Consider the following 22,683-nt stretch of genomic DNA (forward strand, 5'->3'; position numbering starts at 1 on the left):
AGGCAGTTGTTTTCTTGTGCTGGGCAGAGAGTGATAAGACCAGCCAAATGTTTTCTGCCTGACCATACCATTCTCAAAGGCTTCAATAAGCCTTGTATATTGTTGTTCCTGGAAACTGGCTGTTTCTTCCATTAATTCTGCAACCTAATGTAATGCTTGCAGGATCTTCTTGTAATTGCCTTTTTTTTTTTCCCAATAGGGTTCCCCAGGAAAACCAGGGGAGAATGGCCATCCAGGTTTCCCAGGGCTGATGGTGAGAGGCCATATATACATCTTTGGATTTTTAGTTTGTTTATTTGGGATGCATTTATTCCATGGATGGTTACTGAAGTTTTAGTGGCTACTTTCTCATGCAATGCTTGGTGTTAAACCTGATGTTGCATAGTACCTTGTGCAAAAACAGCCCATTTAATTAAGTTAGAGTTCAGTTTATTGTGCAAACCAGAAAATGGTTCATCTGGTCACCAGATCAAGTGTGTGGGGTAAACCAAGCCATTGTTTATCTGTGCATTTTGGTCACAGGGCTTTCCTGGAAAACCTGGCCCAGCCGGGCCACAGGGAGCTGTTGGCATCAATGTAAGTGATGAATCTGCTGCCGCGTGGAATGAAGTTGAGGGACACCTGATTTGAGAACAGCTCAGTGGTCCCACAGGATCTCACCATCATTTCCCTCTGCAGTTCTTGCCAACAGTATAGGGATAATATGAAGATCAGGAATAGACAACCTGGCATCTTCCAGATGTTTTCCCCATACTCCTTTGCTATTGGTCAGCTTGGTCAGAGCTGGTGGGACATTGGATTGCAGAAGCACAGAACTTGTAAAGCTTCTTCTCTTGTCACTGATAAGACCCTCCATTCCAGGGCTACCCAGGATTAGTTGGAGACAGAGGCCAACCAGGACTTTGGGGCAAAAAGGTAAGCCATCGCACCCTGGGTAACTTGAAGAGAAATGGTCTTTAGCCACACATTTCAGTAATGCATCTTAAATGATAAGCAGCTTTGAGAGCCAGGTTGGAAACTGAGAAGTTTAGTATTTCCTAGTATCATTTTCCTACTTAACTAATCCTCTCCTCCAATTTTGTGTGCTCCCCAACTTTCTGTCTGTAGCAAGTAGCAGTTGGGGAGGGAGGAAAATGTTCTGGGGGAAACTAATGATTGTCACCTCGTGAGAAGTAAGGAAGGGTTACAGTCTAAGGAAAGTCTGTAATCAACAACTTTATCAGAAGCTGTAATGGAAGACTGCAGTTTATCCAAAATGACTCATCCCCCCAGGTTGTTGGATCAGTGCAGCAATCCATTTTGACCAGGGGGAAAACAAGTACTCCAATTCCTTTATGCAAAGGAAGACTCCACAGCAGATAGAAGTTGAGAAGATGGCATCTCATACAGCAGAAGAGGTTGCCATCAGCTCCATAAAGGACAAAGTATTGCCCAGGGAGCAGTCTTGACTCCTGCATGGAGCCCAAATATGGGGTTTGGGACACAGACTTTCAAGCCTGCTTGTCAAGCTTTTAGGTTCAAAGGCCACGTTTAACCACTGATTACGTGAATTTTATTTACAGATACGTAGAGTAATAACAAGCATTCTTGAAGAAGCAAGGTGTTGAAACTTGCTTTTAACTTGCTTTTGCTGTTTTTTTCTACGCCCTTTCCATTTTTGTCTGTCTGCTGACTGCAGGAGCAGTTGCTTCTGTATTCTAAAGGGGGTCTGGTATGTTCTAAGTTAACCCCTCTCTTCCTCTCCTCCTGACTTTCTGTTTTGCGCAGGGAGAACCTGGAATCCAAGGCCCCCGTGGCTTTCCAGGAGAGCCGGGTTCCAAAGTAAGTCTCTTTCTCTGCTGGGCACCCTTGTTTTTATCCTGGGCTCCTACTGATCCCCACTGACAAGGACATTCTGTGGCTGAATTTGTAGCCGGCCACGCAATACTGCTCCATGCGCAGAATATAACAAGGAGCGATGAAACCCAACTTAAGGGTTTGCAAATTTGCCAAGATCTGAATTAAAACTGCAGTCCAATTCGATTCAGGATTGCATTTCCAACGGTTCAGTCAACGCTCTGGATTTGATCAATGTGCATTGGACCTTGTGCAAAAGTCCACCACACTGTTGGTTTGAAAGCAACTGCTTTGAATAAAGGATTTAGCAAATCAGGTTGAAGAGTCAGCCTGAAAGCCTCATTCAAGCAAATATCCTTTGAGTCAAAAGTTTGACACAGCCACAGAATCTGAAGCCGAGGCTGTTCCATTGCATTTTGATGCCCAATGTCCAAGTCACGATTGGAGGCAAAGTGGGATGGCTTCTTCTATTGCTTCATGTAAACTTGCAAGAGACTTCTATCTACTGGATCAGCACTTCTGCTTGACGGCAGTCTTCAGATAAGATAGCAGCCTCTTCTTGAAAGCCTAGAGACCTGTTAACTGTATTGCAAGTGTGAAAGATGGATCAATACCCTATACAACTTCCTGTGTTCTTGTTTAAATTTGCATTTCCTGGCATCTGTGTTTTTAAAACCTTTTGTCAATGGAAAGGATGAATGTGTGTTTAACCAAACTGGGAGATGTAATTGCCTCATGGCCATCTGCATTGGTGGTGCCAAAGAACAGCTCAGAGCTAATCAGCCATTGCCTCCACTGTCCAGGTGCTACAGTGGCTCAAAAAGTAGGTTTGCTGAGTCAAGAACAGGGGCACATAACCTGAGATCCTTCAGAACCCCTAAAATTTTGCCTCTGGGTTGTAATTATTTAATGTGTGGGAGGGGAAATGAATATTTTACAGAGGGAGTGATCATGTGAACTGTGTTTTATTTAATGTTGTTTAAGCTACAGTGAAATAACATCAACTGGTTTTTGTCCTGTCCCTGCCCACTGTTGGGAGTCTCTCCATGCCATTCAAAAGCCAAGTGCACCTGTGTTTTCTGGAGAGACCTGGTTGAAGTGATGGTTGTGGTCAATGTGATGCCATTTTTATTTTGTCTGATCTTCCTCTCTGCATAGGGTCCACCTGGGCTTCCTGGCCCAAAAGGTCTTCCTGGCCCACAGGTATTTTCCCCTTTTCCATTTTGTTTGTGTTTTGAGAGTCAAGGTGAAGAGTCCTTCTCATCAAGGTCACCTGGACATATCCATGTAGGTTTCTGGCACCAATATGGAAATAGCTTTTTTCTTTCTTTCTTTTACTTCCTAATCTAGTCTATATTCCTGGGAATATATGGTGGTTTCCCACCATAATATTAATCAGGTCCAACCCTGATTAGCTTCCAGTTAAGTGCGGCCATTTAGCTACACGTCTGTGCTTTGATTAACTTCTAACTGTGATGCTTCCACTGGTCCTTCTCACTTGCTGGTGGGAGACGTCATTTATATATGGAGGGCCACAGGTTTCCCCAACCCCTGTCCTAGACTGAATGCTGGGAGAACATCCCCTTTTTACCTCCTTTGAAGGCCAGAAATGGAGCATGAGAAGGGCCAGCTTTATGATTATGCAAAGCGGGTTAGCTTCTTCAGATGGGTGGGAATGGAAATAAAGACAACTCTGTACTGCAGACTCTGGGCTGCATTCCCTGAGCTCAGGTGGGGTGGAAGATGCTGACTTGTTGCTAGTGTTGTTGCCATTCCTATCAGCTTCTGCATATAGAATATCAAAAGGGTGTCAGCTTGTCCTTTCCTGCAAGCTGTTTTGGGGTGAGGTGCAACAGCTGAATGCATCCTGAGGTCGCTGGCTTTAGTGGGGAAGAAGGTTCAGGATGTATATGGCTTATGGTGCTGAGAAAGGGGTCTCTGGCAGTAGAGAAGCATCTTCTATAGCCATATGCTCATTTCAAATGATACCTTGCGCAGATGGATTCAGATATCCAAATGGAGATCTAACTCACTCTCTTCCAGGGCTGGATGGGTGAATTAGGCCCTCGAGGATTCCCTGGGCCATTGGTAAGTATACAGTTGTCTGAGTGGGGTATTGAATGCTTGGGTGGACTAAGGGGTTTCCTTTTGTTTTCCCAAACCAAAGACGGCCCAGGCTTCCATGCATGGGCTTCTCTCCAGCAACAACCGACCTTTCTCTATCGAACTTGCAAATCTAGAGCTGCTTTCTTGTTTTTTATTACATTGGTTTGCATGCCTTGGGGCCTTTCTAGACATGTTTTATCTCTACTCCCTAGGGACCTCCAGGTACAAATGGGCCCAACGGTGTCCCAGGAAAACCAGGGCCAGTAGGGGAGCCAGGACCTCTTAGCCCAGAGGGCATGACTGGCCCAATTGGAAAGCAGGTAAAGAATACACCTCACCTATTTTGAATGCTCCTTATCTTGGAGCCTGGCTACATGATCAACAAACATTTTCTTCACCAAGCCAGGTGGGAGAGGCAGAAAGCTCATTCTTAGAATTCCCAGATGACCTGTAGAAGCCAACCAAGCTCTGTGTTAAGCTGAACATAGAAAACAAGAAACAAGCCTTCTGGAAGATCACATGTGCATAAGAAACTGCCCTAGTCTTGCAGCTCCCAGCCATCTTTCCTTTTGTGCCCCCCTCCTTTCAATTGCTGAAAATTGATGGCAGGTTTTTCCCACTATTTTGAGGCAGGATCTGCCAGATAATTCTCTGCAACCTGAAAATCTGATTCCACCCACGTGAAGCACAGTCCTGCCCACTCTTTTGTTCTCACCTCACCACTGTTCTTCACCCCTCATATGAAATATGGTCCCCAGCTCTCCACAGGGTGCCACTTTGACTTATATGGGTTCCTAAGGTTCTCAGGAGCTTCAGCACTTGTGTTTTGAAACCTGTCAGGAGGTAATATGAGCTTCCTTGTGCAAAGCAGAGTCTTCACCACTACTTCTGAACTACATTGCAAGCCACAGGCATTCTTTTTCTTCTTTCCATTTTTCTGGATGACCTGCTGATTCAGAAGATCATTGTGAACCAGGAGGACAAATATCGTAGAATCAGGGTTGGGAAGGGACCGCAAGCATCATCCAGTCCAATGGTCTGCAATGTTCAGAAAAACAAACAGACAGTTGAGGGGTGGCTGTTTCAGCCTTTTCTTAAAAGAGATGGAGAACTCACAACCTTTCATAGGAAGACTTGTCCACTGTTGTACCTTTTAGCTTACAGTAAAGCAACAACTAGATAGCTACAACTTGTACCCATTACTTCTAGCTCTATTTTTTCCCAACTGAATATCCTAAATTCCAAGAGAAGAGACGCTCTGTAGCTCAGGGTTGAACTGTGGAGTCCTTGGTGCTCTCTGAGCTTGGTTGCTTGCTTGCAGACATTTCTTTACCCAACTATTTGTTTTTGCTAAATTCTTTGGTACCTCTCAAATACCTTTATTGTATTCACACAGGGAAAAGAGGGACCAGCTGGTCTTGAGGGACCTCCGGGGGACAAAGGAGAGAAGGTAAGAGATGAAAGTAAGAGGAAAATCTCTAAGGTCTTCTGTGAACCCAGTCATTGTGGCTTGTAAGCCATGGTGTATGGTTTAGTGAAATTTCTGAACCAGGCTGTTGTTAGTTATTCAACAAAGGCTGATTTGCATAACTTACTAGAGAAGGCAAAGGTAGGGTTGGGCTGTTTGTGAAACAGCTGATGGTGCAAAACCCAGCCATTGCTTGAGAAGTTGTGTGAATCGTGTTATACTAGAATATGGTTTATTTTATACAAACAATCCATTGCTTTGGCAGTGACCAGTTTTAGTTTGTTGTGTGAATTTTCCCAGGGTGCAGTTTTGATAGATTTTGAATAAGGTAGTTGCTATCCCGTATTAGACAGGACTTTGCCCTTTCAGTGACTAATCTCTTCCCCTATTTAGGGCAAAGATGCTGATCCTGGTGATGTTGGCATCCATGGGCTGGATGGAGAGCAGGTGAGATGTACCCTCCTCACTTTTCTCTGTCTTCCAGCTTCCATTTGATCTTCCATAGCTCACTGCTGTGGAGCCATGACCAAAAGGTGGTATGTGGGGAAAAAAAACCCACATCCTTTTGAGAATTGAAAGCAGGTTTTGATGGTCCAGTTTGATGTGGATTGGTCAGTCTACTTTGAGTGTGTGTGTTTATGAATTTAACATGCCTAGTGGACGTAAGAGGTGTTAATGCTTTTTTCTCCTATAGGGTGCCTTAGGCTCACCTGGAAGACAAGGTCAGCCTGGATTGAAAGGGGAACAGGTCAGTGCCTCAACATTGCTTTGAAGAGTGGAGTCCTTGGCGCCCTCTGAGCCTGGTTGTTTTCTTGCAGACGTTTCATTCCCAGACTAGGCAACGTCTTCTGTGTGAAAAGAGCCCATCTTTCTTCCTTTTTCTTTCCTAGTTTGCAAGCACAGACACATGGCATCTTTTACCTGGCATGATGATCCTAAACTTCAGGGGAATTCTCAAAAATTCTCTTCCACCCTCAGGGAAATCCCACTTAGCTTATTAATTTTCCCTGATGGGTTTTGTGGTGGCATTGCAGACACAGAAGTCAAGAGTCTTTTTCTATAGGTTAAGCTCACTTCAGGGAATGATGGAAAAAGATGCGTATTTATCAGTAAATATGGGGACCAGCTCTAACTGATTCATCTTCTGGATGTATCCCTTGTGTTTATAGGCAGACCTTCTCATTTATTTATTTATTTCTATTTATTTCTATTTATTTATTTATCAAATTTTTATCACCCCCCATCCCCCCCACTCTGAGTGGTTCCTTGCTTATGAGCAGACCTTTCCAAGCAGTCTATTACTAACAAAGAGACCTCTTTGGATTGAGTCCATCGGTGTTGTCTTTTCCTTTTCCCGTGTAGTCCTCTTGTTCCCTAGTTCAAGAACCCCATTTTGAAATCTACTTCCTCTTTCCCTTGGTCCCATGCTTGCTTTCCAAGCATTTCTATCTGTACCTTTCAAGCCAAAAATCTTTTTGCAATTTACAACAGCAGCCATCTCCCCAAAATAAGAAGTGAAGCTAGGCTTGACTATGGGATGGCCCAGAAAAATAGGGTCCCCCGCTCCCTGCTACTATTCAGACATATCAGAGAAAAAAACATCAGGAATGTTTTCTTTCTCATTTTTTCCCCCTTCAGCATTGCTATCTCTAGCCAGGCCTGCAGCTATTGCTGTTGTGGATGATAATGTTGCGGCTTAGCTGTTATTAGTATTATTCCTTTCCAGGGTGACAGAGGAGCCCCAGGAGAATCAGGCATCAAGGGAAGTCTTGGAGAAACTGGAGACAAGGGCTCCAAAGGGCCACCTGGGGAATTTGGAGAACATGGGAAAGAGGTAGTTGCACAACATTATTTGAAGGTTTCCCAGGCCAGTTTGGAAGAAAATGGCTTGGCTGAGGAGCAAAGCCTAAGTCAACCAGAAGTTCATCCAGGTACATTTTTGAGCTGTGCTTGGCACACACACACACCTCCATTTCTTAGCATGTACCTTTCCTCCACAGGGTGATGCTGGGGATCCTGGAGACCCAGGCGAGCTGGGGACCAAGGGAGAAAAGGTGCAGAGGAATAGTTCTGGGCTGATAATTTTGTTTCAACATTCAGGTTCAAACTCCTTGGAGCAGCTGGAGCAAAACTGTGTCTAGAGGAGGACTGAGTAAAGAGCATTTTTCTTAAGCTATTGGCCAATGTGCACCTGCAGACCCATCAATGAAACTAGCTGATGCTGGGGCGCTTTGATCTGGAAATGTTGGCTTCTAAAATTGGTGACATTTGGAGAATGTCTTTACTTTTATGACAAGTGTGAGCTTTGTTTTGTTTGTAGGTGGACTTCTTTAATATCAGAGGGTTTTTTTAATTTTATTTTTTTTTGCAAGATGGCCACAAAGCAGTTAGGGGAAAAAAAACTCCTTCCCCTTCCCCTTCCCCTTCTCCTTCTTTCTCTTTCTCTTTCTCCTTCTCCTTCTCCATCAACATCATCCCTTCTCCTTCTCCTCCTTCTCCTCCTTCTTCTCCTTCTCCCTCTCCCTGTGGGAGCTGATGCTTATATAATCAAAACAGGACCATCTCTACAGAAGAAAGAAGCATTAGAAAACTGGGCATGGGTTCTGTTTTCCAGAAATACAAACATCATTAGAATTTTATTTTAAAAATGTGGTGATGGGGAGGTCTCAGAACTGCCCAAACTGAATGTAGTAGTGACAAAATGCTGTGTAAAACCTGGGCGGGAGGAAAGTGGGAACCAAAAGCTGTACAAGAAAGGAAATGGAATGGGACATCAGGATTGAGTGGATCTGACCACAGCACTGTTTTACACTGTAGTGTTCTGCTGCTGATCCAAGGGAGTGTTCGTTTTTAAGAGTCACACATGGATAGTTGGCTAGAGTGGATGATAACAGAACTTCTGAAGCAGCCTTCCAAGGTCCTTTCCATGTTTTAAAGTGTCCCTCCTCCCTCCTCAAATTCTTTCTGGAACAGGGCAGCACTGGCACCAGAGGACTTTCCGGTTGGCCTGGGCCAGCTGGGATCCCGGGCAACATTGGCCAAGAAGGCCACAAAGGAGAAAAGGGTCAAGAAGGGTTTCCGGCAAGTACAAATCTGACTTACTTCCTCCCGGCTTTTGGTTGTCTTCTAACTAGTCTCTCGGTTTTGCCCAACTAAAACAGCAGAAGATGTTGAGTGACTGTTGTGCTGGATTGAGCACCCAGACTTGGGGTGGGGAAGATCTCGCCTTCTTTGCAGAGCGGTAGGGAAGACAGAAGAGGACTCTCCCCCAGATGTAGCTTGGAGTTCCTCTGAAAAACCAAGAAGACTGACATCTTTAAAACACCAGTTTCCCAAGTATAGGAAGGTGGAAACACCTGGAGTTTTTCTCTGGGACCAATCAAAAGATTTGTGAGAGTTTTCTAGCCACTAGAGGGCACTTGCACTCCAGAGAATTGAGGTCATAGGTATAATAAAAGTGTGCAAATTAGCCCAGATCCAGTTTAGTTCGCACAGGTCAACTTGGGCATCTGATTCAACTGGGTTACGGAAGAGTGATGCAGGTCTGATTTGGAGGTTCCCGGTTTTGTTCAGTGCATTGAATTGATTTAGAGGTTTTATCTGACACAGGGTTTCGAATCAATGCTTCTCATGGCCCCAGAGCCTCTAATGATGATGGGTTTTTCTAGGGGGAGGAAAGGTAACAGACCAAACTGTATCTCCAGAAAGGTTGTCCTTTTGAAAGGACTAATTCTCTCTTTTTTATTCCTCATGAAGGGACAGGTTGGCATGATTGGAATGCCTGGTCCAGGAGGAATCAGAGGACGTCAGGTAGCACATAGTGTGGCTTTCTTGATTGCTTATAAAGCCCCTCCCAGGATTCTTTTACATTCTCCTGTACTTTGATGCACCATTCCATAACATTGTCCTTCTCTTGCTTTTTACTTATTCTCTCCCACCCCTTCTTACCTCTGTGCCATAACAATGCCTGAGCATCGTTCCATCATTTGGACATGTGTCATATGCCCTGTGTGTGGCTGGGGCAAAGGGAAGGTTGGTGTGGCCACAATGGAAAGTGGGTGTATCCAAATCTACTTGGACCACATTTTCCTTCTTAAACCCTATCTTAATTTTGAGTTACCTGGGGATTGGCCCCAGCAACAGCTAATGACAAGGTCATCTCTCAGAGGAAGGTTCACAAAATACACTTAAACCCTTGATAGCAGGACAAAGTGGCTCTGTTTGCAGAACATGAGATTCCCTTCAACATAAATTATTTTATGGCTTTACAGAATGGCTTATCTCAGCTAATATGCTAAGAGAAAGGCTGGGTTTCCCACAATGCACTGATCTACAGAGCATGCCCATTTTCAGCATAGTCCATGAGTCCCTAGATGGAAAAACTGAGGCCACATAAGAAGTCTTGAGGTTGGATGGGTGGGACGCAGGCAATTCCATCATCATCAATAGCATGTCAATATTTTGAAGCCTACTACTGAACAGCACCAGAAGGCTGGTTTTGGGGTAGAGATGCATTCTGTTTTTGTGTTGTAGGGTGAAGCAGGAAACTGGGGATTTCCTGGACCAGAAGGTCCTGAAGGACCAAAGGTACAGAAGTCATCAAACACCTAAAAGAAACTCTTCTGTTCTTCATTTTTCAGTTGCAACTGTGGTAGAGGGAAGAATTGTATTAATTCTGGAGAAAAGGAATATTGTCTTCTGTAGCTATAGGAAACTGGTTCGTCTTTAACTGCTAGGTTACAGCTTTCCAAACAACCATTTAGATTCTTTCTCAGTCACACTTTAGATTGGATTTCCCCAAATTTGGTGTCCTCCAGCTCCAGTGTTGGAACTGCTTTTCCCAGAAGTCCCATGCCCGTGAAGCATGCTGGAAATTGCAGTCCCAGCACATCTGGACAGAAGCCAATAAGAGGAGGCTGGCTTGGACTGGAGTCTTTGTGGGGTGTGCAACAAGGATGACACTCTCATCTCAGTGCCTTGTTCACTGCAAAACGTATCTTAAAGCTCAGCTGCAAGACACTGAAGCAATTTCAAGTCACTGTTGAGTATCTACCATGCTCTTTTCCAGGGAAATCCAGGTCTTCAGGGCATGAATGGGCCAAAGGGCACAGTTGGCATGATGGTAAGTTGTAACAAACTGAGCATTTGAAACTCTCCCTTGGTTTTGCTCAGTTGGCACATTGTGATTTTCACCCACAAGTATATAGGTTAAAAATGCAGTATGCTGAAGTCAGCCTGATCCAAAAGTTTTTTTAAAAAAATTAGTCCCTGTCGCACTTGCCCAGTAGGAGGAAAGGAATTCTGGTCTATAACCTTCCTTATGCTTTTCCAGAACCAAAGGATTGGAAAACAATCTGATGTTTTTATGTGGCTGAACTTGGCTTGAAGGGAGTATGAATCTAAATAAAAAGTGTATTCTCACTGATTTTTTGCAGGGTTCCCCAGGAGAAAATGGGAAGAAGGGTGATCAGGGACTACCTGGGCTTTCAGTAAGCAAACTGATTCATCATTTAGTGTATATTTTTTTAAGGTTAAAAATAAGGGTGGAGACTGTTAGGAAAATGGCCTTTGCTGTCAAGCTGGGTTCCTAACAGAGAAGGAAGTGGTGGGCACCCCCTTTATGAGGTTGGTTCATTTTTTAATGGAAGGTGTTCTCACTTGGTATCATGATGCCCACATGCTTTCCTTGTTTTCTGTGTTGCAGGGTTCATCAGGCCCTGTAGGTCTCAAGGGAATTCAGGGACCCCGAGGTCTCGATGGCCAGAAAGGAGACCGAGGAATGACAGGAGAGAAAGGAGCTGGTGGCCAGCGGGTATGTATCAGCTCTGGGGTTGAACCTGGTTGGGTTTGGCCAACTTCATTACATTTGTTGGGCACTCTTTTCTGCCAGTTGGCTTTTGCTAAATGGTTAGAGACTAAATGGTAGAGTCTTCTCTTCATTTAGCTACTTATCCCACAACATAACCAAGTTTCAAAGTCTTGTGAAAGGCCAACAAGGTTGGGGCTAATCTGATCTCCAAAGAGCAGAGGCCATGACAGAAAAGGCCCTCTTCTTGGGTGGATATTGCTAAGTGCTGCAAAGTATGATTTTAGCATGCATGGAGCTCAAACAGACTATTAGTTTAAAACATCTGTATGGCCGCCCATCCTCAAACCAAACTCTGGATGGCTAACAATCCAGCAATATACAACTAAAACAAAAAAAACAGAAAACCAAGAACAGAAAAACCTGGTGCCACAACCACGCTTCAACCACTCTCATCCTGCTCTATTGACCGCAAAGCATAGAATGTCTGAACTAGTTGCAACTGTCCATATTCTTTTGTAAAATCTCAAGTCCATATGCTTTTGTTTTCTCTTCTGGTTATAGGGCAACACTGGGCCACCAGGTCAAAATGGAATCCCTGGACAAAGCGGGGTGGATGTAAGTAGGTTTTACCTCCTGCATTTTCCCCCTCTGGTTGGGAGAACCTTTAACTGGAGATGCACTGAGGCCATCAAAATGCTTTCAGTGAACTTCTGGGCTCCACTTACAGTCCTCTCTCTCCATGGAAGTGGGCACTGCCAAGCTCAGTGGGGTCCTCAGTAGACCTATACAACAATGCCTCTTAAATCCTAGGACTCTCTGGTTCTCATTTTAGGGCCCTCCAGGTGAAAAAGGGGAACCAGGATCAAGAGGGGATTCTGGCCCCCAGGTAAAGTATCTAGATCAGTCATCATGACATCTTTTGCTTTTTATATCCATTTATTTCCCCCTTTCTCAGACCAGACACACTGAAAAAGCCATCCTCCCCTCCCCAAAGGAAGGGGGAGGCTTATAAGCATTGTCAGACTTATCAAATGTGACCAAAACACACAGTGACTGTCATAAAAGAGACCAGAAGGATGGTGTACAATTCCAAAATGCATTACCTACTTTGCCAAGGTAGTTTCCCATACTGACAGCCTTGAAAAGTATTCTCTTCAGCGAGCTGTTCTTGATGTACTTCTTGCAGAAATAAAAAGAATTTCTATTCTTTCAGAGGATTCATAAGGTTTGGATAGTTTATAAGAGGGAATGATCTCCCCATTTGAGATTTGTTCCTAATAAGATTTAGACCTTGTTACTGCCATCTCTGTGTTTCAGGGGGCTCCAGGACCACCAGGGGTAGCTGGTCAGAAAGGATGCAAAGGGACAAAGGTATTGATCGATCACCATTTTTAAATGCTTTTGGAATTGTTCTGGCATTTTCCTTAAACAGGGAAAATCCGTCTGTAGCCAGATTTCATTTCATCATTGGAATCCCTCTTTAAAAATGCAGAAGAGTGCTTTTTTGCCTCTCTCACCCCACCCAGAAAAAAGCTATGTATCCTTTAAAACAGTGATTTCATATTAGACAGAAAGGTTCTTTTTAACCTTCACTTGTTCTTCTCTTCCTTAGGGTGAACAGGGGCATGATGGGAGAATTGGGGACCTAGGTAAAGCTGGCAGAAAGGTAAAAGAATTTGCCTCTTTTCTCTCAAGCAGGCATCTTGATCTGAGGCAGTTTCTGACTTGAGGTTGAGATGGTGCCTTCTCTTACTCCATGGGCTAAAGCTAATTGTATTAACAGTTGGATTGTTCTCTAATTCTGGGATACGGGCATTGTCCACAGCAACCAGTCCATGTTTGACTCTTTTCTCTAAGCTCAAGGTGTCACCCTCCCACCTGAAGCCACCCACTCTGCCTCCTAGATAAGAAAAATAGGAGTTAGTGTTGCTCCATGAACAGAAGTCTAGCAGATGGAGAAAGAATCAGCATCTTTCTCCCAGTGGGATGGTCTTCAGAGGGCACTCTGTGGAGTGCTTGCTCATTCAGCTGGCAAACAGGGAAGTCTCTGGCGCAGGCAAGTCGAACTGGCCACCTAGCAAACTGTGGCTGAGCTTGCTGAGGTTTGAATGCCGTGAATCGTTCTTGGTTTTATGGCACCAGGGAAAGAAAGATAAGCTGAAAGGTGGAGGAGTTGTGGGAAGGTGTGCATACGTATTTGTGTGTGTGTGTGTGTGTCCCAGGGCAAGCGTGGCAAAGCCGGTCTTCGATCTCCAAGAGGTTCCAGAGGCCACAGGGTATGTAGAGTTCCTTGCGATCTTCTTTCACTGGCCTGCGAGGCTGACACAGCCAGCTAAGCCATGCTTGTTTTGTTCCCAACCTGCAAACAACAATGACTGCTGCTTGCTGAAAAGCTGGTTGGAATCTATTATGTTTGATATGAGTCACAGAAGGTTTTTTTTTTCTTTCTTTCTTCCTTCCTTCCAGGGTTCTCCAGGTGAAAAGGGTCTCCAAGGTCTCAGTGGACCCCATGGCATTTCTGTGAGTCTGGCATGAATGCAAAGGGCAGATCCTTTGTTTTGTTCCCTCATAAGCATAAAAAGATTTCAGCCACACCCACACCAAAGCCCTCTTCATTTGCCGTGCTAAAATCAAACTGATCTCACTGACAGGGAGGGAGCATTCTAGGATGGGAAAGGAGGCTTTTGTAGTGAAGAGAGTGCCAGCCAGCCAGCCACCCAAGGTCCTTTGATGGACTAGGACTGGCCATTCCTTCCCACCCTTCCAAGAGACTCCAGATTTGTAGAACATCAATATGAGAAGTGCAACTTTCCCTTGCAATATTTTTCCAGATGATTTTTTTTTCTGCTTCAGAAATCTTTTTTCTGAATCTGCTGACACTTTCCCCTTAATTTTTTTAGCATCTGTGGTCCAATACTGGCTACCTTATTCTCTTAGCACCAGAATTCCTTCCTTCCTTCCTTCCTTCCTTCCTCCCACCTACCCACCCACTAAGATCAGCCAACCTTCCTAGCCTTAAGCAGACACACACCTCCCACCTCCCCAACCAAATTGCTACAGGATGTTGCACTGTTCGTTTAACGTATGCATCTAACTCTCAAACCCCATAAGGACTTACATTCTTTCTTTCTGTCCCCCTTCCCCAAATTTTAGGGGGGCCCTGGACTTCGGGGTTTGAAGGGCACGAAAGGGCTCAAGGGGCAAAAGGTGAGTGCCAATGGCTAGTGAAGTTGCAGATAGGCAACTCCTCCTTAGTCATGGAATGATTGGATTGCTATAATACTTCTTAAGGCTAATCTACTTTTTATATGCTACAAATGCTTTCCGATGCCTTGCTTCCTTTTTCTAGGGTGACAGAGGCAGCGAGGGGTTTCTTGGGCCACAAGGTGACACTGGCTTTAAGGTGGGCATGAGAACTGCATTGGGTTTCTGATGCTTGTACTGGAGTTTGAATGCCTTAGGTCTGAAAGCAGTAGGTGTTTGTGTGCGTTAAGCAAGGGAGCAGTCCTCATGGGTTGCCTCGGATTCTTTCAGGGCGAGGATGGACCTGCAGGGGTTCCTGGGAGGCCAGGACCGAAGGGGAAGCAGGTAAGCTGTTGTCAAGCTATCTTTCATGGTCACTGGAAGTGGCATGGGTTGAAATTACTGCTTTTTCACACTTAGGCAGTAATGCACATAGTCGCACCTTATGCCTGTAGCAAATATTGCTGTCTGAGTGCCAAGAAGGAAGAAGGAATGGCTGATGATACACTGCCGAGTGATGGGTGTTGGAAAGTTATTTATTTTTATTATTTTTATTTTACGTATTAAATTTATGTATTTTTTCAGGGTGCTGCTGGCCCTCCAGGGGCCCATGGTTATGCCGGATATTCTGGTGTTCCAGTAAGTGTTCTCTTCTCCCCCCACCCCCAAAATAAACCCCAATCCCAATTCTGTTCTTCCTTATGTGAGAGGGCTAAGTTCCCTCCCAGTTCCAGGGCAAGGAGTTGAAAACTCATTCCACTTTGCTTCTCCCTTAACTTACAAGAGAGCCTTCCATGCTTGAAAGCCAACTGACAATCCTTTCCACTGCCAGTCTGGATTTCTGCACCAATTTGTTCCCCGAAGTAGAAGAATTCTGCAATCTGCTTCTGTTCTGTGACTGAGACCAACCGGTTTGATTTTCTAGTTTTGCAGCCCAACCCAATAATTCTCTGCTGCTGTTGTGAGCAAGAAAAACACATTCTGGGAAGGCTCTCCCACTAATCTTCCTGGTGCTCCAACTCAAATTGGGAATCTTGGGGGAGAAGGTAGTAGTAACACACACACATACACACACAGAGACACACACACACACACACACACACACACACACACACCATGCAGGGTTCCAAGGCATTCCTTCAGGGACTAATGTGCCTTTCCTCACCTATAAGCCGTACTGTTCCTGGCCCTGCCAATTTAAAAAATGGGTGCTTCAAATTCTTTTACAGATTTTCTTTCTCAAGGAAAAAGAGAGATGAAAATAATGATAGGAGGGAAAACATAGAAATAACAGCATGTTAAACGCCTTGTCTGAATGTGTCAGATCTCCTCGTAAACGCATCACTACTTTAAGGGTCTGGCTGGATCTTTCTGGAAATAATGAATGTCTTTTTTTTCCCCTCCCTTTCCACAAATACATATCTTTTCTAATTTTCCCCAGGGCTCCCTTGGACAAAAGGTAAGTAATTTTTCCCCCCTCTACTACCTTCATTAGATTTTTTTTCCCTTGCATTTCCCTGTAGTTTCCACAAGCTGCTCTCCCCTCCCCGATCTTTCCCCAGACGCTTGCCAAATTTTGCATCTCTGTGTGTGTGCCATTTGCTGGAGACACCATGTACGTCTGTTGATGTAGCAGAGGGTTAGGTTTTTTCATCAGTGCATGTCTGGCTGCATGTAAAAATTTCTCAGCATTATCCAAGTATTGATCATTTTCTTCTCCACTTTTTTAAAACAGGGCCTCAAAGGCTTAAGAGGCATCCAAGGACTAAAAGGCAATGCAGGCTTGCCTGTGAGTTAAGTTCCTTTTTCACCTTTATTAACCCTGTTCTTTCCTCCATAAGGACTAGGAACAGTTCATGTCTTCTTTTTTTTTTAAGTACACATATTAACAGCCATGACGTAGAGGAGTAAATAAGCTAGCTGAATCCTTGCCAAACTTCATGGGGAAAGGAGGATTTACAAGGCTTCTATTCTGGAAAATATTTCTTCGAAATCAATAAAGTGTATTGCATCTCTACAGATATATCCCACATTATTTCCAAGAGGCCTGGCCATCAAATCTCCCTCTCCTTCTTGAAAACAACCCTGCTGGGTAGGTCAGACTGAGAAGGAGTAATAGGCCCAAGCTCACCCAAAGCATTTTATGCTGAAGCCAGAATTTAAAGATGGGTCTCTCCTATTCTGGTCCATCCCTGGTCCAGCTCATGATGGCTGGGCTTTTGTGCCAGATGTTCCTCATCAGCTGGAGGCTAACAGGTTCCCCAGCATTAAAGGCTTCACTAGTAGAAGCTAGTCCAAAACTTCTGATTTCCTTTTTTTTAAATAGTCTTTATTAAATTATTTACACAAATAATACAAACATAAAATGACAAATCAACAATAAACATAAAATGCAAAAACAAGAGAAAGAAAAAAGGAAAGGAGAAAAAAGAAAGAGAAGAAGAGGTTTAAAAGAAAGGAAATGGATTTCCAGCTCCCTAAGTAATACAATTTTATACCTTAACTAAATAATTTCTTTTCACAATTCACTAATTTCATTACAATAATTCTACAGTTCTATTGAGATTATATAAGTCAAATACATAATATTTAAATCTTGTATTGTATTCATATGTTTTACACATTTACGTTAACTTTTGGGTCGACTTGAAGAAGGGGGTCCAGTCATTTTGAAAATCTTCCACATTTTTATCATTTAGCTGGTCTGTAAATTTTGCCATCTGCACCAGATCCAGGGATTTAAATGTCCATTCTTCCATTGAGGGGGTCAGCTCTTCCTTCCACTTTGATGCATACGTAATTCTAGCTGCGGTGATCAAATATCGTAAAAGTTTTCCATGTTCATGTTCCAAATCCTTGTCCATGATGCCCAATAAATAGAATTCTGGTGTTCTATTAATTTCTTTAGTCAACATTTTACAAATTATATTGTGTATAGATGTCCAAAATTTTTTTGCCTTCTTACAAGTCCACCACACAAAACTTCTGATTTCCAAAGCCTATATACCTCTGTCACTTTTTTCTCTTTTGACAGCCAGAATCTTTCTGTCAGACCTTTGACACAGACCAGGTCAGGAAGCAGATACCACCCACAACATTAGAATGCTACTTGATTGATAAGGACTATAATAACAGAGTCTTGAAAGACAGACAGCATTTTCTCTTCCCTCCCTATTATATCAAAGAGAATCAAAGCTAACCAATCTTGAGGTTCTTTCTCATCCTTTCCTGTCTTCCTGGGCTTAGCTGAAGTCTGTGACAATTGCTGTATATTTTCCTCAAGGCTGTCTCTGTACTTCTCTACACCTTCAAACCAAGGCAAAGCTTCAAACTGTAGAAGTTTTAAAATCCACATGGTGAACTCTGAGGCTTGTACTCCATGATCAAGGGTAGGATTGTCAATATTTCCTGGTATTTCTAGGGCAAACCTGGACCATCTGGGTCACCTGGACCTTCTCTGAATATCTCCAAGGAAGATCTGAAGGTGGGTTTAGCAAGCCAATTATGGTGGCACATAGTGAACAGAGCATTGTGTTGATTTCTTTCCACCGTGTCCCAGTAAATGTATCTTTCCTAGTTAATTTCATTGGGAATCCACTCAACGTGCTGGTAATATCCATTGGATAATTTGGTTGAGACAAAATGATTCAGGTTGACATGCAATCCACCCTCTGGATTATCTCACTCCAGAAGGTCTAGACCTCCCTTTGTCTGTCACTGCAGCTTTCTATGTGAAGGGACTTTGGGTTTGGGGAAGAGGTGTATGCCATAGCCTTCGAAAGATGTCCAGTTTGCTGCTCAAAACATACCTTTGAATGGTTGATATTTTGTCTTCCTCCTCAGTTGTTATATCTTCTGCTTGTTAGGCATCATTCAAAGAGAAAAGTAGCCTACAAGTTAAGTAAATCATCACTGGGTTTTCTTTTTCCACCTTTGAAACAAATGAACTTGGCTTCTTTGTTCCTTGATGATTGATTGATTATGTGCCATCAAGTCAGTGTTGACTCTTAGTGACCATACAGATAGATTGTGTGGAGTCCTTGGTGCCCTCTGAGCCTTGTTGTTTTCTCGCAGATGTTTCATTGCCAGACTAGGCAACATCTTCAGTGCAAAACTGATTACTTGCCCTGAGCTTTGTCTCAATGCACAAGGAACACATCGGGCACTGAAGATGTTGCCTAGTCTGGCAATGAAACATCGGTGAGAAAACAACAAGGCTCAGAGAGCACCAAGGGCTCCAAAGTTCAACCCCAAGCTACAAATAGTCCCTTCAATTGGTAGATTTTCTCCAGGATGATCTGTCCCTTATCTTCAGATCTTCCAATGGTGCCCCATCACCACTGTAAAGAAGTCCCTGCCCCTTGCGGCTGGTCATCCTCTTCTTCTCTTTCCTTCCACCTTTCCCATCATCAGAGCCTTCCCCAGAGACCTAGGTTTTCATATAATGTTTCTGAAGCAGGATAACGTGAGCCTGGTCATTTGTGCCTCGAGGGAGAACTCTGGGATGATGTGTTCAATGATCCATTTGTTTGTTTTCTTGGCTGCCCACGGCATTCTCTAGAGTCTTCTCCAACACCAGCGTTCCAAAGCATCAATACTTTTTCTATCCTGCTTTCACTTGCATAGATATATTTTTCCCACAAGCTGAATTACAGCCTAGTGTGGGCACTTATGGACAACCTGGGGCAGGAGCTGAAGCGCCTGATCGAACCCCCTGATGGCACCAAAGATCGCCCGGCCACTACCTGCAAAGAGCTTTCTGTGGTTCGGTCCCACCTATCAGATGGTAAGGAAAATTAGGTCCGTCCTTCTCTGGCAGGCCCTGCAACTGTCCAGGGCCTCCTAGATTTATGGACCTTCCTCTTGTGATGGAGGATGCAGAGGAATGGGGGGACACACAGGCTTGCGTATTCTTTGAATTGGTTCTAATAAAGGTGTTACTCAGGGATGGGTTGGGGTTGACCCTTCCCAAGGGGAAGAGAAGCTTAGCCTAAGCTAGGGCTCCTAAGCTGGGATTTGGGACACCAGAGAAGCAAATGGAAAACCACATCGTCTCCCAATTCCAGTTGGATGTTCTGATTGGGTGCTGCTTCAAAATATCCACCTCTTCCTCGTGCATTTCCCATGGGCTAGAGAAGGATTCGTTTTACCTCTTTCATTCCAGGGTGGTATTACGTCGATCCCAATCAGGGCAGCCCCCAAGACTCCTTGATGGCCTTTTGTAACTTTACGGCAGGAGGAGAGACCTGTATTTCTCCTGTGCAGAATCAGGTAAGCGGGTCTGGCGCTGCAATATTTTCCATGAGGTTTCAGGCAACCTCTCTTTTGGAACTGTTTTCCACACTTTCTCTTCTCTGGTGGAACCGGTTAAAGAGGAATATATGAAGCAGCTCCATAATGTCTTTTGATGGATAGCAGTGCACCACCTGGGAGAGGAGGGTCTGAAAGCAGACTCTCCCTGCTCTCTTTACAATTCTCAATAAAACTGAGGCTGTAGAGGAGAATTCAGCATCTATTTAAACTTGCAGGTCCCTCTCAAGGCTTGGTTGAGATCATACGCATCAGAAAGCACTTTTGAGTGGTTGAGTTCCCTTCCTGATGGCTTCCCGGTAAGTTTTGCTATAGTGGTGGGGAAATTAAGGTCCTCTTGATGTATCTGGAATGCTATGTCTAGCATCTTTCACCACTGGCCATACTGACAGTGACCATTGGGTGTTGTGGTTCAGCAACATCCGGAGGACCATGTTCCCTATCCTTTAGAAAACCATTGAGTTTCCATCCTGAAGAAGTTTTCTGTCTGGAATTCGGCCAGGGCAAGGAGATATAATTGCAGCCAGTAAATTGTTAATGGTGGGAAGGCTTTTGGGAGACCTTTTCTACCTAAGCTTTGAAGAAATGGTTGTCACCTGAGCCCTTAGCCTAACAGCCTTGTTTTCTAAAGAGCACTCAATCTTTAGGAAAGCCACTGCTTTCTAAATCAGTTTGGAGGCTAATCTAGAAATAACTAGAAGGCAGGATCTCAGGGCTGCCCATAGGTCAGAACCCTTCTTTGCCTGCTAGTTTTCAGCAAGCTGAGATGAGAATCATTTCAAAAGTGGGGAAGAGCATTCTGCCTTGAACTCAGCCAGCTTGGTGCGGTCCTACATTCTGCTATTTTGTGGCTGTTGCAGCTCGAGTACCAGGGACTGAACACCGTCCAGCTCCGTTTTTTGAAACTTCACAGCAGCCTGGCCACCCAGAAAGTTTCATATTCCTGCAGGCCCCACTCAGATGGAAGCAAACAGCACCTGGAAAAGGAAATCAAGTTCCTTGCAGATTCCCGGGACCAGAGCTATATGACTACTCTTCAGGGATGTGTGGTAAGCAAGCAGAAATGGGGAACAAGGGTTTCCTTTTTTCTCCCTCCCTCCCTCATCTTCCTTTCCTTTCCTCATCTCCTTCCTTCCTTCCTTCCTTCCTTCCTTCCGTTCTGAAAGGCACAATGCACTGAATCCTCAGGGAGCACAAAAGAGGGCATGCAAAATGCAGGTGATGGGAAGGATCCTTCTCCCTTAAGATATAAACAATTGGAGTTCTCCCATTTAAATTAGACCCACAGGGGGGGGGGGTTCTCAAATTGCCTCCAGCAATGATTTCTCAGTGTGAAGTTATTCAGAGATGCTGTTGGACTTCCAGTGAGGGGGGAGGGGATGCAGAACCCAGTCTTGTGTTTGTAGTTCTGCTCACTGGGTGGTGGTAGAGAGGCACCTTTAATCCAGAAATGGCACACAGGAGGGGTTAGGAGTCTCATTCCCAAACACCTCAATACCAGGAATTATTGGGTATGGATGCTTTAAACTTTAGATAATACTCAAGACTTTTTTCCTGCCTTTCCCATGTCCCTTTGTGCCCTGCAAGGAGGAGGTGTGTGCAGCAAGTTACATACCATACAGAATCCCACAACTCGTTCCTTTTAGATCTGGAAATCCTACCCAACATTTTGGAGAACTTTTGTGTGGCCCTGCACATGTTTCTTTAAAAGAGTAGAAACATGCAGTTGTGGTTTTAAAAAGTGTGTGGTGGTGGTGGGGAAGATAAGACAGGGAGAGAGAAATGAAAGAAGCTGATTCGTGGTAGCACAGCATCTTCTGACCTCTTTGGGCCTCTTTCAGCTGGATAATGAATCTTCAGTCATGGACACCATCTTCTTCTTCTCCACGAGGGACCTCTCCCTGATGCCTTTGCGTGATCTGGCAGTATTCCACAACGGCGATGTCTCCCATCAGTTTGGATTTACCATTGGGCCTGTTTGCTTTAGCTGAACACACCTTTGAATGAGCTGCTGTTCCTCCTAGAAAGGAAAGGACATGCCCAAGAAAGAAGGAAGGAAGATGTGGGGGCCCTCCACTGATTCAGCTGGTTTTTAAAAGCTGCTGCACTGCACTGTACAAATCCCCACACTTCCTTCTGAAGGATGGAGAATATTATGTTTACAAGGATATTGTTTTAAGTCCTGATTTTTTTGACCAGCCCTACTGCTTGCTGGAGTGTAACCACAGGTGGTAGATGCTGAAAAGCAGCAGTAAGATATTGGAAGAAAGAGCTATGCTGAATTATTTAACCTACTGTTTTCAGGTGTGGCTTCTGTATTTTTCATTTCTCACCTTGGGTAGAAAGGCATCTCAGGCTGGCCCTACTGGCAATAATAAATAGATAAATCCCCCCTCTTCCAATCTGCATGGATGCATTGATAGGAAGAAGCTGAACCCCTTGATTTCAGCCTGACATGCAACAGTTAACAATACCATGCCTTTTGGAACAGAACTGTCTTCCGAGGGTATAATTGAAGTATGCGCTCAAGGAGACCTACCACAGCCAGCATTTTTTTCTTCCTTTAAATCATCCACTTTCTTAATGGCACAAATAACCTTTCCTGTCTTTTATAGGGCTAGTCCATAATTCCTATCCTGATCCCTCCCTTTTCTCACATCTGTTTTATTTCAGGCTGGGAAGGGTTGATGGGGACATCATTCCAAGAGTTTAGTGGGGTGTCTTGCTCTTAGATTTTGCTTTCAGCAGTCACTGTATCTGCTTCAGCTGGGCTAACAAAAGAACCTAGGATGTCCCCCAAGGTTGGAACTCATCATTCAGGATCACACAGTGGCCAGCCAGGGCTTTCAGGAAGCTGTCAAACACAGAAGTGTGAGCATTCTCTTCCACTGCTTATCAACAACAGCTGGTA

The 22,683-nt window shown here is 44.2% G+C and overlaps 2 protein-coding genes and 2 long non-coding RNA genes across 4 annotated transcripts; all 4 read left to right on the forward strand.

Moving 5' to 3' along the window:
- The first annotated feature begins 1,373 nt into the window (after positions 1 to 1,373).
- LOC134506310 (collagen alpha-2(I) chain-like) lies at positions 1,374 to 7,353 on the forward strand. The gene is made up of 8 exons (XM_063316462.1): positions 1,374 to 1,424; positions 1,768 to 1,821; positions 4,155 to 4,262; positions 5,339 to 5,392; positions 5,804 to 5,857; positions 6,105 to 6,158; positions 7,137 to 7,268; positions 7,342 to 7,353. Exons 1-8 carry the CDS (start codon positions 1,374 to 1,376, stop codon positions 7,351 to 7,353), a joined length of 519 nt encoding a protein of 172 aa, XP_063172532.1.
- A 3,114-nt stretch (positions 7,354 to 10,467) lies between these two features.
- Positions 10,468 to 11,223, forward strand: LOC134506112 (uncharacterized). Its single transcript, XR_010068775.1, has 3 exons — positions 10,468 to 10,532; positions 10,846 to 10,899; positions 11,115 to 11,223. It is a non-coding gene; the product is annotated as an uncharacterized LOC134506112 (long non-coding RNA).
- Positions 11,224 to 13,445: 2,222 nt separating this feature from the next.
- On the forward strand, positions 13,446 to 14,623 carry LOC134506131 (uncharacterized). The gene is made up of 4 exons (XR_010068777.1): positions 13,446 to 13,495; positions 13,686 to 13,739; positions 14,373 to 14,426; positions 14,569 to 14,623. It is a non-coding gene; the product is annotated as an uncharacterized LOC134506131 (long non-coding RNA).
- Positions 14,624 to 17,889: 3,266 nt separating this feature from the next.
- On the forward strand, positions 17,890 to 21,930 carry LOC134506226 (collagen alpha-3(V) chain-like). Its single transcript, XM_063316316.1, has 6 exons — positions 17,890 to 17,946; positions 19,089 to 19,248; positions 19,627 to 19,733; positions 19,991 to 20,071; positions 20,633 to 20,821; positions 21,614 to 21,930. Exons 2-6 carry the CDS (start codon positions 19,134 to 19,136, stop codon positions 21,761 to 21,763), a joined length of 642 nt encoding a protein of 213 aa, XP_063172386.1. The 5' UTR covers positions 17,890 to 17,946; positions 19,089 to 19,133; the 3' UTR covers positions 21,764 to 21,930.
- Positions 21,931 to 22,683: the final 753 nt, after the last annotated feature.

The sequence above is a fragment of the Candoia aspera genome, chromosome 16 (genome assembly GCF_035149785.1).
Source record: "Candoia aspera isolate rCanAsp1 chromosome 16, rCanAsp1.hap2, whole genome shotgun sequence".
Lineage (NCBI taxonomy): Eukaryota > Metazoa > Chordata > Lepidosauria > Squamata > Boidae > Candoia > Candoia aspera.